The 16709-nt window shown below is 41.8% G+C and overlaps 1 protein-coding gene across 2 annotated transcripts in view; it reads right to left on the bottom strand.

Moving 5' to 3' along the window:
* The window catches only part of LOC133402328 (transient receptor potential cation channel subfamily M member 1), a 37036-nt gene that overhangs the window by 7699 nt on the left and 12628 nt on the right, over positions 1-16709 (bottom strand). Inside the window, exons 5-25 of one of the 2 annotated variants that reach the window (XM_061675892.1) lie at positions 16446-16659; positions 15721-15845; positions 15469-15640; positions 14990-15164; positions 13593-13716; positions 11037-11109; positions 10829-10929; positions 10090-10266; positions 9847-9981; positions 9605-9655; positions 9329-9469; positions 9203-9232; positions 8820-9112; positions 6538-6766; positions 6320-6451; positions 4629-4757; positions 4238-4366; positions 3123-3374; positions 2863-3055; positions 1116-1136; positions 899-1043 (exon numbers count right to left, since the gene is read on the bottom strand). In XM_061675892.1, coding sequence (XP_061531876.1) covers positions 899-1043; positions 1116-1136; positions 2863-3055; positions 3123-3374; positions 4238-4366; positions 4629-4757; positions 6320-6451; positions 6538-6766; positions 8820-9112; positions 9203-9232; positions 9329-9469; positions 9605-9655; positions 9847-9981; positions 10090-10266; positions 10829-10929; positions 11037-11109; positions 13593-13716; positions 14990-15164; positions 15469-15640; positions 15721-15845; positions 16446-16659 — 3041 coding nt within the window. The remainder of the gene's footprint in view (positions 1-898; positions 1044-1115; positions 1137-2862; positions 3056-3122; positions 3375-4237; positions 4367-4628; positions 4758-6319; positions 6452-6537; positions 6767-8819; positions 9113-9202; positions 9233-9328; positions 9470-9604; positions 9656-9846; positions 9982-10089; positions 10267-10828; positions 10930-11036; positions 11110-13592; positions 13717-14989; positions 15165-15468; positions 15641-15720; positions 15846-16445; positions 16660-16709) is intronic. The other variant, XM_061675893.1, reaches the window with a different exon arrangement.

Here is a 16709-nt window from a genome sequence, read left to right as displayed (position 1 = left end):
ATACAGGGCTACCTCAAAATTTGCCTGATCAACTTCAACAGAAAGTGTGACGTAGCAGCTTTAAAAATATATATATATATATAATATACAGTATAAACACTATACAATTGCTTGATGCTTTTTTATTTCTGCTCGTTAAATTCAAGTTGAAGAACCCTCAGAGGAAAGTTTGGACATCACCGGTGAACACGTAGGAAGACCAGAGCCTGGATTTGTACCACTGACAGAACTATTAGGCAGATGTGCTAACCAGCCGGCCAATTTTGTCACCTCAAATTAATATTCCTCACTGAAATTAATGGAAATGTCATCAATCCATTCCAGCCCCCCAAAAATCAGCACCATTTTTTGAAGGCCCATCACAAAATCTGTAATGTTGTATGTATGCCTTAAAGGGGCGTGGTCAAGTGAGTGACATCACATTGTCGGTTAGTCGACTTGGGAGCGTCCGGACGTGAGTTTTGGACTTCTGTAGCTGCTAGCGAGTGTTGTCATTTTGCATGCGTGTGTTTGACTGTCCCATTCAATAATTGTCTGAAAGTGCATCTGGAACTGTGGCTCTCCTTGCCCAAATGCGAGGGCATTACAGTACTGCTCCAGTTTTTTTCACTTCAATTAATTGGTGACGTATCTGAAGCTCTCTCGTGATTCACATTTTGGGTTCTGATCTTGGGACCTTCTATTCTTAACATTATAGATGCATCCCTCTCCTTACAAAGCAAAAAAAAAAGTACTTACTGCCATCGAGGGTATTCACAGCCAATAATACTCATCACTACTGTACATTCTTTTCTATAGATTTTATGCTTCCATTTTTTTTTTGTATGGGTCTCGATTAGAATGTATTCCCCGCAATAAATGGGGGTTCACTATTGCTAATACAGAAGTCTGCATTTACTTGAAGACAGCAATGAGCAGGTTGACCAGGAGAATATTTGCCACGAGGAGGTAACAGGCCATAATAGCAGGCGTGAGCCAGGCGCCAGGGATGCACGGAGGCAACTTCTTCCCATCTTCGTCATACAAATGTTCACCACATGGAGCTGTGAGGACAAAAGAGTTATTACTAGTGTTCTTATTAGGATTGATTTGAATTTGTTTGGAGGACTACTCACGGTTGATTTCCATTGCATAGACTTAAGAGGAAAGCACACAGAGAAGGCGTTATAATCAATCAATCAATAGGATTTGCACATCATCCTTCTGTCATGATCAAGCAGGAGGGTGTCCAAGTAAGAGTGGACTGGTCTCAAATTTTGCAGTACACCACAAGCGTAAGAAAATAAAAAGATGTTTTAAAATGCAATCTCAACATTGACTGTCTTCACCCTGACAGAAGAGGCATGAAGAAAAAAAAAAACTTGAGGCAGATGATCATGTTTGTGAGATGACACCTAGTTTAATTATCTAGTTTTTTTAAAAATACAGGTGCATCTAATAAAAAAAATTATTCTATTGTAGAAAACCATATTTTAGTTCATTTCAAAAAGTGAAATTATATAGATTCACTAGACACAGAGTGAAATAGGTCATGGTTATATTTGCTGTAATTTTGATGATTATAGCTTCCAGCTAATGAATATCATAAATCCACCTCCTGAAGAAATTGGAATATAAAAGGAAACAATCAAAAATGATGCTTCATGGAGAAATTAGGTGGGTATTGGCCCCCTGAAAAGCATTTTCATGTATTAATTAATTTATATAATGTATGAGCTTCACTTTTTGAATTGAAGTAATGAAATAAATGTACTTTTCTATGAAATTCACATTTCTTTAGATGCACGTGTATTATTTATAAATTGCACTTGTATTATTTATAAATTATACGCTCACATCATTCGAACGATACTATGATAATAAGCATAAGAAGAGCTGATGACACTTCTTTTTGAACTACTGTAAATTATTTTGAAAGGTCTAAATGTTCTAAACTCCTATTTCAATGCCAGTGTTGTGTTGTGCCGAATAACGCTGGCCAAAGGAGTTGTGCCATAATATGGATGTAGCTCAACTTCCCATAGCTGGCATCATGTTGTTGTTCTTGAGACTGCAAGTCGCTAACGGAAATCATTAGTGCCTCTGCTGCTTGCAAACAAGTTGTGGACTCCATTTTGCCTCAGTTGCTTCACGATGTGAATAAATCAATAATCCCTTCCACACAAAAATCAGACTTTCTAATTGATTCATTGGTTGTCCTGCCCGTCACGAGTAGACACACAGAATTCAAAATTGAAATTTGGAAATTTGCAATTTGGATCAATTGTTGCTGTTATGATGTAAATATGCATAAAAACAACAACTTGTTAGCAGAAGGCATGAATGCATACACTGTACTCACTGGCCACAACTGTTCAATTTAATGAGATCCAATACAAGAGCTGCATTAAAAAATCAAAAATCAAAATACAATATCTGCCTTTATAAATATTCAACCATCCACTTTCTAATGTTTATGGAACGATCATTGTTTTCCTTATTATATACTGCTTTTGGATTAGCAACAATAGCACACATCTCATTATAATGGCAGTTAGCAAAACAGTATTCTAAAATTAATAAAGAATAATAACAATAATAAAATTATATTACATCTGTATCCAAGAACCTCACTGAGCATTTTCTTGCAGGCTCAAAATATTCTAAAAGGTCAAATGAATTGCTCTTTGACAGTGTCGATCAAAACTGGGAATTACCGGTATGCTCTCTGTCAAGGTCAAATTCTCTTGACTAGATCGCCATTAGATCGTGCAGTTGTACTGTGGCCAATGCGTATCCATATTCCAATAAAGGGAAACGAAGCATCATAGCAAACACGTGAATATGTGATCATCTGCCTAGAATCAGGAAACAGAATCTTACTATGAATTCTAGTCTTACGGTCTATCGAGTCAGCAAAAACCTCTCCATAGATCATCCAGTAGGGCATATAGAAAATGTTCCTGGCCAGGCGCCACGTGGGCTCCTCGTCGGGGTGCAGGATGGCTTGGCGGGCCACCCCGAAGCTCATGAGCACCACCAGCATGATGACCACAAAGTACATCATATCGATCATCTGAAAGACATGCAGATGACTGTCGCAAACTGACTGGCTGCGACTTTATTGTGTTCTTGAGACCTACCATCTTTCCGATCATCATCACGTAGGGCCCCAGGTATTTGTTAACTCCGAAGATGTCCAGTACGCGGATGTACCAGAAGATGATGTCTATGCAGTAGATGACTCTACCGTAGCCCATGTAGGGCTCACGCTGCAGCCTGAGCATGAGGCCCAGGAGGAAGGTGGAGATGGCCACCAGGTCGGTGATGTTCCAGTACTCCTCCAGCCACACGCTTATCTTCTGTTTTAGCTTGCCAGGCTCTGACATCAGGATCTCCAGATGGGAAACAAATATAGCCACTGAGAACTACAGTGGGCTGATTCCATTTTTTTTCTCATTTTTAGATTAAGTGCAGACTACAAATGAGCAGACAAATATGCCTGTATTTCATAAGGAAAACTGGTCTAAATCAAGGTCTAGTTCCAATTTTGACATACAGGGGGCAGTCCTTTATTGCACTCAGCACTTTTCCCGTTTCATCAGTGAAACACTGTGCCAGCTTCCATTTCCAAGATGGCCCCGCCCATGAAACCAGTGTTCACCTCCCGCAAAAACATCGGAGAAAGTGAGGTTCAGAGATTGATAGAAGACTCACAAAGGAAGTGGTACTAGAGCTTGGGTGCCAGAGCATCTGCATGTTACGATAAAAGAAAGTTATTTCTTATTTTTGATGAAATATTGATAAGATTTGACAGATGTTTGGATTTAGACCACTAAGCCTTTTTTTTTGTTTGTTTGTTTCTTTTCCTTCAGGCAACCTAGATGATACCAACCAGGATCCACCCTATAAACTTGAAGTTGATATTACCTTAGTTTATGGATAAAAGTGGAATCGCTATGATTCAATATGAACATATAAAATGATCCAAATCCAAAATGATTAGATTTGGCAAAAATGCCCATAATCTGATTCAAATTTTGTAACTGCAAGTATTCAGAAGCAATCATTTCCTCATAAATCACCAAGATATAAATCCCCCAGATTTTATTGCAGCCATAAAAACTTCAAATCACTGTCTTGCAAAACGACAAAAACACAAGTTGCCTCACTCTATTGTAGTTCTCAGTTCTCAATTCTTAATTGAGAGATTGATAAAAAAACGTCACCCGGGATAGTAAGACTGAATCGCGTTTACCTGTCTGACTTTTTCACTGCCGAGGGTAAGGATGTAAGCAATGACGGTCCACTCTTGTAAGGACGGCCATCGCTCCATCTTCACCAGGATGATGTAGTTGTATAACATAAGGTAGCCCAGATAGCATATCTGGAAGAGGAATAACACACATAGAAAATTATAAGATATATATTTTTTTACCCTCATCAATAAATGACCTAGCCCATCCATACATTTTAAAAATCAGAGGTAGCACTTGAGTACAAAAGTTTGCCCACTGCTGCCATTGGGTTTGGACTCCAAGGTTACTTTTTGCATTTTCCCCACCACCAACAAGTCAAGCGCCAACAGTACACAAGCGATACATTTAAGCTTAAAAGAACGTTGACAAATGTTTCAGGTGAATACTTACTGTGTTGAACCAGAATTTGGTAAATGGGGCATCATAAAATTCAAATAATCTTTTGCCGATGGGGATTTTGCGTACATTTGCACTGCCTTCCTCTTCATCCCCCCTCCGGGAAGTGGCATCGTTGGGGTCCTAGAACATACAGAAAAAGAAAATTTTACTGGCGGAGGGGGTAACATTCTCAGAGGAAGAGGCTATTTCTGTCCTTTAAGGTATAATACAAGCTAAAGTAGCCGATTCAGGATAATTAAATTGTGACTGTAAAAGTGACACCCTTGAGGGTACAACCCCAGTGGCAAACCATTATACCCTAAAAGCTAAAATGATGTCCTTTTTTGTTATAGTGTAGACAGTCACTTCAGACCAAAGATACAGCACAGAAGTTGTGGGGAAGTACTGCACTCAAAGAAATTAAAATAAAACAAAGACAGAGGCTGTGCCACTATGATTCTGGGGGTGGTCTGCTCCATTGATGCTATATTGACTACTCAAACTGTGAAAATAAAATCAATATTCATACCTTTATTCAGATCCTCCCAAAAGGGCCCTATTTCATATTTTCTTGTGTGTATGTGCAATGTTGTTGTACTATGTACTGTTTTACGAAGTCAAAATGCCTGCTGTAAAAAAAGGTCACTAAAACAACTAACGTGGTGGTCTACCACTTGGATAGTCCTGTATATGTACAGTAGATATCAAAAGTATACACACCCCACTGTTCAATGTGCCTCTTACTAACCCCAAATAGAGTTCAGTTGTTCTCATTGGCTTTTCCGGACATTATTTTGCTTTCTAGCCAAATCATTGACTGATATTAGTGAATCACTGCGGGTATGGTGTTCTTTTGATCATTTTTTTTTATATCACAAAAACCTCAATAGTGTGTCATTTTTGTATCGGCTGTGTGTACAAGGTGATTCAATGGTTGTCATTCTAAGGATAATTAAGCGGTTAAAGATAAGGATAAAGACTTTTTGAAAGGATCAGGAAGCATCCTTCGCCACAGCTGCCCCTTACGCTGTCCAACTCCCCTGTGCCAACCGTCAAGACCTTCAAGTTCCTTGGAATTACAGTCCAGACCTGAAGTGGGAGACCCACATCAACTCCGTCCTCAAAAAGGCCCAGCGGAGGATGTACTTCCTGCGGCTTCCGAGGAAGCAAGGCCTGCCACAGGAGCTGCTGAGGCCGTTCTACACAGCAGTCATCAAATCAATCCTGTGTTCATCCATCACAGTCTGGTTTGGCGCTGCCACGAAAAAGGACAAACTCCAAATGCAATGGACAATTAGGACTGCCGGAAAAATTGTCGGCACTCCCCTACCCGCCCTCGAGGACTTGCACGCTGCCAGAACTAAGACAAGAGCATGCAAAATCCTCTTGGAACCACCACCTCTTCCATCTCCTTCCCTCAGGTAGGCGCTATCGATCAATGTAAACTAAAACCAGCAGACATTCCAACAGCTTCTTCCCTCTTGCCATTAAATTGCTCGAGGCTAAGTGACTCTCCGTAGTCTCAAAAGTTTTATTGTCAAAATGGCTGTCTATTGCCGTGCTAGAGCGGCTCCAACGACGGGAGAACAATTCCTCGTGTATTTTTGACATACTTGGCAGATAAAGAGGATTCTAATTCTGAAATACAGTATATCAGACAGCAGGAAGAATTTGAACACATAACGGTTTGCCTTGAGCAAGACCTTGCTGGATTTTGTGTCGTCATCTTTGTCTTTTCCCTCTTCTTTGCCTCCAGGCGCAATGTAGGACATGTCATCCCCGAGACGGAAGTCCAGCAGAAGAATCAGTGGAGGAAAGATGATTCCCAAAATAACCTATTGTTAAAAAAGAAAAAAAAAGTGGCGTGAGATTAGTGTTTATATCTGCATGTTTTATTAGGTAAGATATCGCACACAAGGACCTTGAGGCCTGGGTTCTTGCCGATCCTTAAGCAGCCCATCCACATGTCTGTGAGCAACATCTGGCTGCACGTGTGGGCGATGAAGTCTCGTTGCTTGGCGGCCACGGCCAGCTTCAGACAGGTGGAGTTGCTCCAGTTCACCAGCTCATAGGTCAGCAGCTTCATGGCCACTTGCTCGTCGCGCTTGTACGACTGGTCCAGCAGCTCATAGGCCAGCTGGCCAAACTCTCTACACGAAAGAACGACATCATAAATGATGAAATCAATCTATCCATTTCCTATAGGGTTTGTCATCAAGAGGATGGCCGCCGAACTGCAGCCTATGCTAGCTGACTTTGGGCTAGAAGTGGCATGAACTCTGAACTGGCCATCAGCCAATCGAAGGACATGTCAGGGTTCCTACGCATTTGTGATTTCAAAATTCCATACTTGTTTTTTAAAAAAAATAATTTAAATGCAGCCCAGTTTGCATAACCCAGAGCAAACTGTAGGCCGGTCCCAAGCCTGGATAAATGCAAAGGGTTCTGTCGCCATTAACCTACAGGGCGACGGTGAAAATTCAGCTACTGCCTGGTCGAAGACAAGGGAGAGGTAGAAACCGGGTTCTTAGGCAGAAAGAGAAGAGGAAAGCAGAGAGCCTAGAACTGAATGTGGGGACTTTGAATGTTGGGACGATGACAGCGAAAGCTTGGGAGTTGGTTGACATGATGATTAGCAGAAAGGTTGATATATTTTGTGTACAGGAGGGCAGGTGGAAAGGCAGTAAGGTTAGAAGCTTAGGAGCAGGTTTCAAATATTTTGCCATGGTGTAGACGGAAAGAGAAATGGAGTAGGAGTTATTTTAAAAAGAGTTGGCTAAGAATGTCTTGGAGTCGAAAAGAGTATTAGATCGAGTGATGAGACTGAAACTTGAAATTGAGGGTGTTATGTATAATGTGAATACTTTGCCACACAGGTAGGATGTGACCTCGAGGTGAAAGAGAAATTCTGGAAGGAGCTAGACCAAGTAATTCTGAGCATTCCAGAAAGAGACAGTCGTGATTAATGCACATTGTAATGGACATGTTGGTGAAGAAAACAGGGGTGATGAAGAAGTTCGGCATCCTGGAAAGGAACCTCGAGGCACAGATGGTGGTAGACTTTGCAAAAAGGATGGAAATGGCTGTAGTGAACACTTTCTTCCAGAAAAGGCAGGAACATTGTGTGACCTACAAGAGAAGCGGTAGAAGCACGCAGGTGGATTACATTTTCCGCAGATGATGTAATCTCAAGTAGGCTAGTGACTGTAAGGTAGTGGTAAGGGAGAGTGTGACTAGACAGCATAGGATGGTGGTGTGTAAAACAACTTTGGTGGTGGGAAGGAAGATTAAGAAGACAAAGGCAGAGCATAAACCATGGGGTGGAAGCTGAGAAAGGACAAGTGTTGTGCGGCTTTTCAAGAAGAGGTGAGACAGGCTCTCGGTGGACAGGAGGAGCTTCCAGAAGACTGGACCACGACAGCCAAGGTGATAGGAGACAGGCAGGAGAGTACTTGGTATATCTTCTGGTAGGAAAGGAGATAAGGAGACTTGGTGGTGTAACCTCAAAGTACAGGAAATCATACAAGGAAATAGATTAGCTAAGAAGAAGTGGGACACTGGGAGGACTGAGGAGTGGACAAAGGAATACATGGAGATGTGACGTAGGGCGGAGGTACAAGTGGCAAATGCCAAACGAGGAATATGATGGATGACATGTATGGCAGGTTGGACACTAAAGAAGGAGAAAAAGATCTATCCAGGTTGGCCAGACAGAGGGATAGAGATGGGAAGGATGTGCAGCAGGTTAGGATGTTTAAGGATAGAGATGGAGTGGTGAGGTGTCCTGTAGGTGTGACAGAGGAGTTTAAGGTGGAGGTGGGACTGCATCAGGGATCAGCACTGATCCCCTTCCTGTTTGCAGCAGTGATGGATAGGTTGACAGATGAGGTTAGACTGGAGTCCCCGTGGACCATGATGTTCGCAGATGACATTGTGATCTCCAGTGAAAGCAGGGAGCAGGTGGAGGAAGAGTTAGAAAGGTGGAGGCATGCACTGGAAATGAGAAGAATGAAGATTAGCTAAAGTAAAACAGAATATACTGTATGTGCATGAATGAGAGAGGTGGAGGGAGAAGAGATAGCGAGCGTGGGGGACTTTAAATACTTGGGGTCACTGTGGCAAGCACGTAGTTGGTGTTCACTATACTTCCCTGTGAAGCCCATGTGAAGAATTATAAGATTCAAAACAAACCAGGACACTAACTTTGAGTTGTTCTCCAGGTCTTGGGAGATGTCATCCACTAGCTCGCTCTCAGAGCACTCATGGGCCATGGCCTTGAACAGTTTGCAGGCCACCAGGGCCTTAGCCATGGCCTCTTCTCCACGCTGCCAAAGGAAGAGCGACATCTTCTGGCGCTTCATCAGCACGGCCCACAGCATCAGCTCGTGAAAGGGATACTTGAAGCGACACACCTCCGGGTCATCCACATCAATGTCCACCTCTTCCTCCTTTTTCTTTTTAGCCTTTTTCTTGCCTTTTGGTCGAGGTTCATCATCCTACAAACGTGAAAAATAAGAGATATTCTTCCATCATGTTTGCATTTTATTACAACATCCATGTTGTTTGGCCGCAGAAAGATGCCTCACCTCCATCCCGAGAAGCTTGAGAGCTTTGGGCTGAGAAAACGGGACACACGGTCATCAGTATCAAACAGACAAATTACTCTGAACGACTAACGAGACGATTTCTTTATTCACTACGCCCATGCGCACCCTTTTAAGTCCATACAAAGTATTGTAGAGGTTGCGGAAAGCCTTCCTGGTGTATTTGCTCCTGTAAGCTCCGCCCATGAGGTACTCCAGCACCAAGCCAATGTCAATCAAGGTGATCTGGTAATCTGGGGGAAGGTTTCCCTGCAAAGAAATCAATAAGATCGTGTGAAATAACACAGTTTACACACACACACGCACACACAGACACACACACACACACACACACACAAACTACTCAAAAGAAATAACCAACATCCAGCAAAAAGATTATTTTACCTTTTTGACATCTCTAACTACAGCATGTAGAGTGTTTGCAGGCCCAAGTTTCTAATAGAAGAAAAAAAGCAAGTCAAAAATAGCCAGTAGTTGTATCCCTCTGCAAACTACGACCACAATTAGAAACATTTGGTTAAGTGAACACACTCATTATTATTGTTGCAAAGACAATGTTTGCTACAGTGCTTCTCAGATCCCCGAACACTGTTACCAGTGAGTGCAGAGAACATTACGGTTCCCACCGTATTGTACAACTCCTCCAGTCTTGGGATGGTGAGGAAGTGGTGAATATTGACACCATTCTCCAGAAGCAGCTTGACAAAGTCCACTCTGTCCAGCACAAGAGCATCCATCATGGCCTGTTCCAGAGAATTTACCTGATAAAAACAAATAGTAATATAGGTTCATTATTATTTATAAATCATACAATCTGAGGTCCGTGCTTCTTTTTTTTTATTACAATTTTTTTTAAAGTTCAGTTTTACCCAACGAATAAGCTCCAACTTCCGTGGATCTGTTTCCTCTGGAGGTTCAGGCTTAGCTTTTCCTTTGCCCTTCCCCTTCTTGCCTCTGGTTTTGTTGCGAGGGGCACTGGCAGGACTCTTCTGCTTCTCCTGGGACAGGATCAGCGCGGTCGTCGTGCTCGCGATTGCACCGGCAGGCTGACCATGCGAAAAGATAGATGATAAAAGATGTAAATCCTTTGTTGACCTCTCAAAACTAAATATTTGCTTCGATGAACATGTCAGTGCCATCAGAAGTGTGCCATTGTGTACGGATAAGACAGTCAAATTACTTAGTCATGTTGTCAATGTAACAATGTTCAGGTGAAAACTATGGCTAACGTTTTGATGGCAATTATTTAAAATGATAAGTTACACCTCAGTGTATATGGGGGATTGATTGCAAGAGATTGGAGAAGATTGACAATTACGCTTTTATTGTTTGTTCTGTAATTTGTTGACAGATCCCGAACACTGTTACCAGTGAGTGCAGAGAACATTACGGGCCCACATTCACACCTACAGACAATTTAGAGTCATTATAAAACAATCATAATAATAATAAAACATTTTTTGTTTTCTATTTTTCATTGTATAGAATTATTTCTTTTCTTTCTCCACCAAAAATATTTTCCCACATTTGTAGTTGACACTTTTAACATTGTAATGCATTGATGTGGAATGATGACTTGACACATACTGTGAGCCGTGCACCACTCACCGGTAAATTATGTCCGTAGACAAAGATGTGATTGCGCGCAATGTCCACTCGGTTCCAGGCCAGAGCCAAACTGAGCTGGTCGGCCGCTGAAGCATTCGTGCCTGATGAGACACAAACAAAAAGGGGTACAGATGTAAGAAAAGGTCAAGGCAGTGTGTAGCGTGCTGCCGCAGAACTCCATGCACTGATGTTTTGGTTGTGATAGTACCTTTTAACAAGGCCGTAAGAATGGCCATTTCTATATCTTGCTGACCCTCAGAACCCATTCGAAAAACGGTGATCTATTTGTGAGGAAGAAACAAAGACAATTTGAAAAAAAAAAAATGATGGACGTTGTGAGGAATGCAGGATGCGATGACATTAAAATGAATGGAATTGGGGTTACCAAGTGGCACTTTAGAGTCTTCAGTTAACCTAATATGCATATTTTGGAGATGTGGGAGGAAGTTGAAGTAGCCAGAGAAAACCCTTGCAAGCACGTGGTGAAGATGCAAACTCCACACAAGAAGGTCGGAGATGAGACGTGACCCCAGAACGTCTTGATTGTGAGGCAGCTGTACAAACCATTAAAACAACGCGCTGCCCCATCGAATATATATAAAATGGATACAGGTACATCTCAATAAATTGGAATATGGTAAAGTACATTGCAGTACTCAAAGATTATATAGATTCATTAAATACGTACTTTTCAGAGGGCAAATTCCTGCCAAATTTCAACATTAAAGATCATTCCGTTGTTTCTTGACTGTTACGTAATATTCTAGTTTCTAGAGGTGGTGGATTTGGGGTTTTCATTTGCTGTAATCTATAATCATCAAAAATATAAATATACACTATATTAAAACAAATCATGAAATATTTCCCTCTGAGTGTGTACTTTCATCTCTAGGAGTTTCACTTTTTGAATTGAACTACCTGACTAAATTAAGCTTTTATCAAACCAAGTTTAATGTTTTCATGACCATTTTCACTGCAAACATTTTGTCATATTAAGAGAGCAAATAACAGGACAGACACAGTTGAAAAGAGTATGTAAAAAAAAAAAAAAAAAAAACACACACAAAAACAATTTCTGAAAAACTTGTTGGAGGTGTGGTGCATGGTCCAAGGAAGAGCTCGCTACAAGTTCTTGAGGATCTGGATAAAGGTGCAGATACAATCATTTATTTTTACCTTTTGAGTAACTGAGGCATTCATGGAAATGAACCAGAATTATAATGGCACCCTCTGTCGTTTTAACATCCTCAATGAAACAGGAAGCAGTCTGCTAAAATGTACAGATGAGCAAACTCAAATGTGACACTCAACAAATGTTTTTCACTTCACTTGTTAACTGTTCAAGCAGTCTGATCTTGAGCTTATGAGCGTTGAATTCTAGTTATATAGGGTCATTACAACAACCAACCAAGCTAATTGTGTCTGACTGAGACTTTTGCAAAGAACTGTGGATCATTTTTATTGAATTTTGCCACCCTAAATGGAACGCGTGCAAACAAGCACACGTGGCCTCGGACGTGTGATGGGAGCATTGTTTGTCACCACTTAGTGCCCTGCACTTGACCTTTGGAGCACAAGCAGCCAATTTAGACAAAAGACTATTTGCCTCGGAACGGACTTGACGGTGTCACGTGAAATTAGACAGACGCTGTCGATCATACGTGCATTTGGGGTTAATGGGATTAGGCTGGCATGACAGCAACATCCTCGAGGTTGGTATGGAGGTGGAAAATGTTGGCGAATGTTGTAAGGCAACCATTGTCTTGTGGTGAATAGTTTCTTCTGGGGGTGGGGGACGTGAATGTTGCTGAGTGATAGTGTTTTGTGATAGTGTCTATTTTTTTAAATATATATTTTTTATTTTTTTTTGCCAGCTGCTCACTAGGGATGAAGTTAGGATGAAGAGATTATGCTACAGAACTAGACAGTGATTCACGTGTGGGTCATGACACTTTTAAACTAAGAGCATAAAAAGCTCAACTTTTAAATTGTGTCACATTGTCTGGTTCGCAATTAAATGTTATGGGGGGGGAAAAAAAAGTGCTTGTTGCGGTGATCATGATCTGTATGGGTTAAAAAAAAAAAGTCCGTTTAAATTGCTTATCTGGGTGTGTGAGGGCATTAGGCGGTCTAATACACGAGGGTTAGAGGTTGCAGGTTCTCTGGTGATAGAGTGTGACAGCACTCTGGGTTGAGAGGAACCCGATGGAGGATTATAGCGATGGATCTTCCATCTGTGTCGTGTAGTGTATGCTTACTGTAACTGGATGAGGCAAGAGTCAGTGCAAAGTCGTGTGCTCGGATCTTTCCCGTCCAAATGTATGGAGTGTGCGGATTAAACTAATCACATCGCTTTATTCCAAATGATGCGCCTTCATTGATTCAACAAGCGGACACTTTGGAGAAACACTTTTGCGATTAAAGCACTCTCTTTTAGCACTTTGTGCACATCTTCACAGTGCAGTGACACTGAGGGTCGCCACTTTGCAACCTTTGGCTTGATGCATGAGGATGATGATAAAACTGCAGATTATTCCACATTCCACACATGAACACACTGGGGAGGGGAAATGACAAGTGGGTGGCGAGGATTATATTGATTCAATATGTTAATTGAAAAAAAAAAAAAAAAAAAACAACGTGAGCGGATGAATGAGCATGGAGACCAAATGCTTGACATACATGTTTATTGAGGCACAAATCACTTTCAAATGGTGTAGTAAAGACATTCCGTTGGTTTTTAACAGTTATTTCCCTTACTTACCAGTTCTCTCTTCTTCATGCACTCCATCACCATGAGGAGGATTTGCTGCGACTGGCTTTTGGTGTAGTTGAACGTCTTCTGAATGGTCACCAGGAGTTGGTCTCGCACGTCGTCGTTGACAAGCCTGGAGGAGTTTATTCAAGTTTTGAGGTGTACGCGTGACGATCTAATAACAGTTCAGGGGATATGTGTAAATCACACATCAATCTCAAGGCCTGCAGGCCAGATTTGGCCCTCCAGGTCATTTTATGTGGCTTGCAGAAGCTTGCCACAAATTTCTCTTGATGTCTTTCGAAAACTAGCCATAAAAATGCTAATAATCAAATGGAAGGGCAATTATGTAATCTGATGGGGCAATTATTAGGGTTCCCACACAGAACATACTGGTTGGGAACCAACCCAAAAACCTTGCAGACTCTCCCAGACTCTTCAGATGGAGCCAAAGCAATGACAAATGTTATTTTTATTGCACAATAATTCAAACTGTTCAAACTGTTACTTTTGTACTTCCTCTATTTCCTAAATAGAAGACAAACTAAAATGCTGCACTATTCTAAAAATAAAAGATTTGGGCTGTTTCAATTTCATTGTCATCAAAGCTGTCCCTGTTTAGACAAACGCAGTTCTTTGGAATGTTGTTCCTAACTGTATTACAGTGGAGTCCAGACTATGGCCCGGGGGCCACTTGTGGCCCAACATCCATGTTGTTGCGGGCCACACTATATACTAAAATTAATAATTCACACGGGCCGAGCGGTTTGCCTGCTTGGGTGTGATGCCCTTTCTTCTACTACTAGTACTACCACTAGTACAAATACTAGTATTATTACTCGTACTACTAGTAGGGATAGTAATAGTAATACATTACATACATTATACAAATGTGTACATTTTACAACAATACAAGAATCAAATGTATATTCATAATTCCCCAAAGAATGAAGATAATTCAATTACAGCAGCAAATAGTGCAAATTGTGATTGTTTGCTCCACTTTCCTCTCCTCGTCGAGGTCATCTTAGTTCAGATTGCTCGTTTTGGTTCTGAAATTTGAGATGGGATTCTGCTGCTGTTCAGTACATGGGCAGATCTAGTTTAGTAGGATACAGGGCCGCTGGTCACCCCAAAATCCTAAAAAAAAAATCTTTCTTTATCTCTTTATCACCGAACTGTTTTTTTTTTAAATCAATATATATATATATATATATATATATATAGTAGATATAAAATAATATATAATTGCTGAGCATATCTTTACCTACACTGATGGGCTGATTTTAGCATGTTACTGTAAATACATTATGTGATTTCACCATTATACGTAACTGTACCCTACAAGCAACCATAAGTACATTTGGATGAAAACAAGTGTGATGCCCTCAGGTCTAAAAGCTCACCCTCCGTCTTCTGAGAACTTGTGCGCAAAAGAAATGATGTCAGAGGCGCGCCCGCTGCCATCGCACACCACCACCGGAATCGGAGGCTCATCTCGCAGACTCTCCAGTGCGATGGAGATAATGTTCGGACCTCCTTCCACTATCAAACACACCAGTGGGACACCCTGGCCCAGACCTGTAAAACACACCAGAAATCGTCAATATTTTTATTTTGAATTTCTTTTTCAACTTGAACTTTTAAGTACACCACATGGCTGAGAGTGGGATGTGGATGTGAGAGCGCATAAAATGCCAGAAGAGGGAGCGAGCGAAGTCTGTGGTGACAGCTGAGCATCCCTTTGCTGTCCCTGCCTTATCTGAGCTCCAGGCATAGGATGACAAAGGGAAGCCCATGGGTCACATAGGAAACTCGTCCTGAAAGGCGTCATGAAAGTTGAAGCCCCCGGTAGTCTCCCCACAATGTGTCTGGCGTCACTTACGGGTGTTGATCTTCTGCAGCGAGATGTGCTTCTCCAGCAGCCGCCGTAGTTTGACCTCAGAGCCGTACTTGCCGCAGGTGCCGTTGTCGGTCAGGATGAAATGCGAGTGGCTGTTGTTGAGCACAGCCAGCTTGCTTAGCGGGTTGGCCATCGTCTGGTAGGGTCTGGTCACCTGGAAGGAGAAGTTCTCATCAGCTTCTTTTTCCATTGAAGGGCCTCCTTTCCTCATGAATTTTGGCTTTGGATGCTCACATCTTTCCCAATGAGGTCCTCTTTGTTCTGCAGGATGCCCCACGGGGCGATTCCTATTGCGCACACTTTCCCCCGTGACTTGGAGGAATGGTCCTTTAAGGCATCTCCCACATGACGGATCACACCTAAGATAAACACATTGTTGCCCCAAATAAAAAAACAAAAATGTAACAAAAAGTATACAGAGTGATATAATGATGATCTTGTCTCAGTTTACTCACAAATGTATTTAGTGTGAAATCTGGGCCCGTTTAATTGAACACAAAGCTATTGTTCTGTTGTACGAATAGCCATCTGACATTTAGTGGAAGAGTATTTATTTGTTCTGCCTGTCACTATACATCATTGGCATAAAGAGATGACCAAAGATACATTATTTGTAGTTAATAAATGAGAATTTTTGGACCAATTAAATGAAAAAGGATCATTTCCCAGGGGGCACCTCTGTAAAGGTGGTGTAGAAATGGATGGATGGGAAACACAGTAATATTTGCATCATCACATCCTCACCCAGCTTACCCTCCAAAAAGCTCTTTATTATAATGTTTAAACCTGTCACAATGGGTCAGGCCCCCCCCCCCCCCCCCCACCCAGCCAGGACATTTCAGAAGAACCATTATGTAATAACAGTTGAGTGCAGGGCTAATCTTCTAATGTCACTAATAGTTATTTGTTAAGTGAACAGTAAACAAATTATCCCGGGCTGTCGTAGTCGGCGTCCTCACCTGTGTTGACTCCGCCTGTGAAGATCCAAGCGCCCGTGGTGACGGCCGCTTTAATCAGGCCTTTGCCGAAAACCTGCTTGAGTTTGGGCTGGAGGTCGAAGTTTTGGAGGCCTCCGTGCACGGAGATGAGTAACGTGGGCAGCTCCAGCTGCCAGTCCTTCACCATCAGATGCAGCAGGTTGTCAGGTTTGGTGTCATAGGAGACTCGGATGTACTGGAGTGGAGAAGACGGGAAGGCAAATGAGATTCACGACACTCATTGCA

The sequence above is a fragment of the Phycodurus eques genome, chromosome 5 (assembly GCF_024500275.1).
Source record: "Phycodurus eques isolate BA_2022a chromosome 5, UOR_Pequ_1.1, whole genome shotgun sequence".
NCBI lineage: Eukaryota > Metazoa > Chordata > Actinopteri > Syngnathiformes > Syngnathidae > Phycodurus > Phycodurus eques.
Note: the sequence above shows the minus strand (reverse complement) of the source record. Positions and strands in the feature narration are given on the sequence as shown.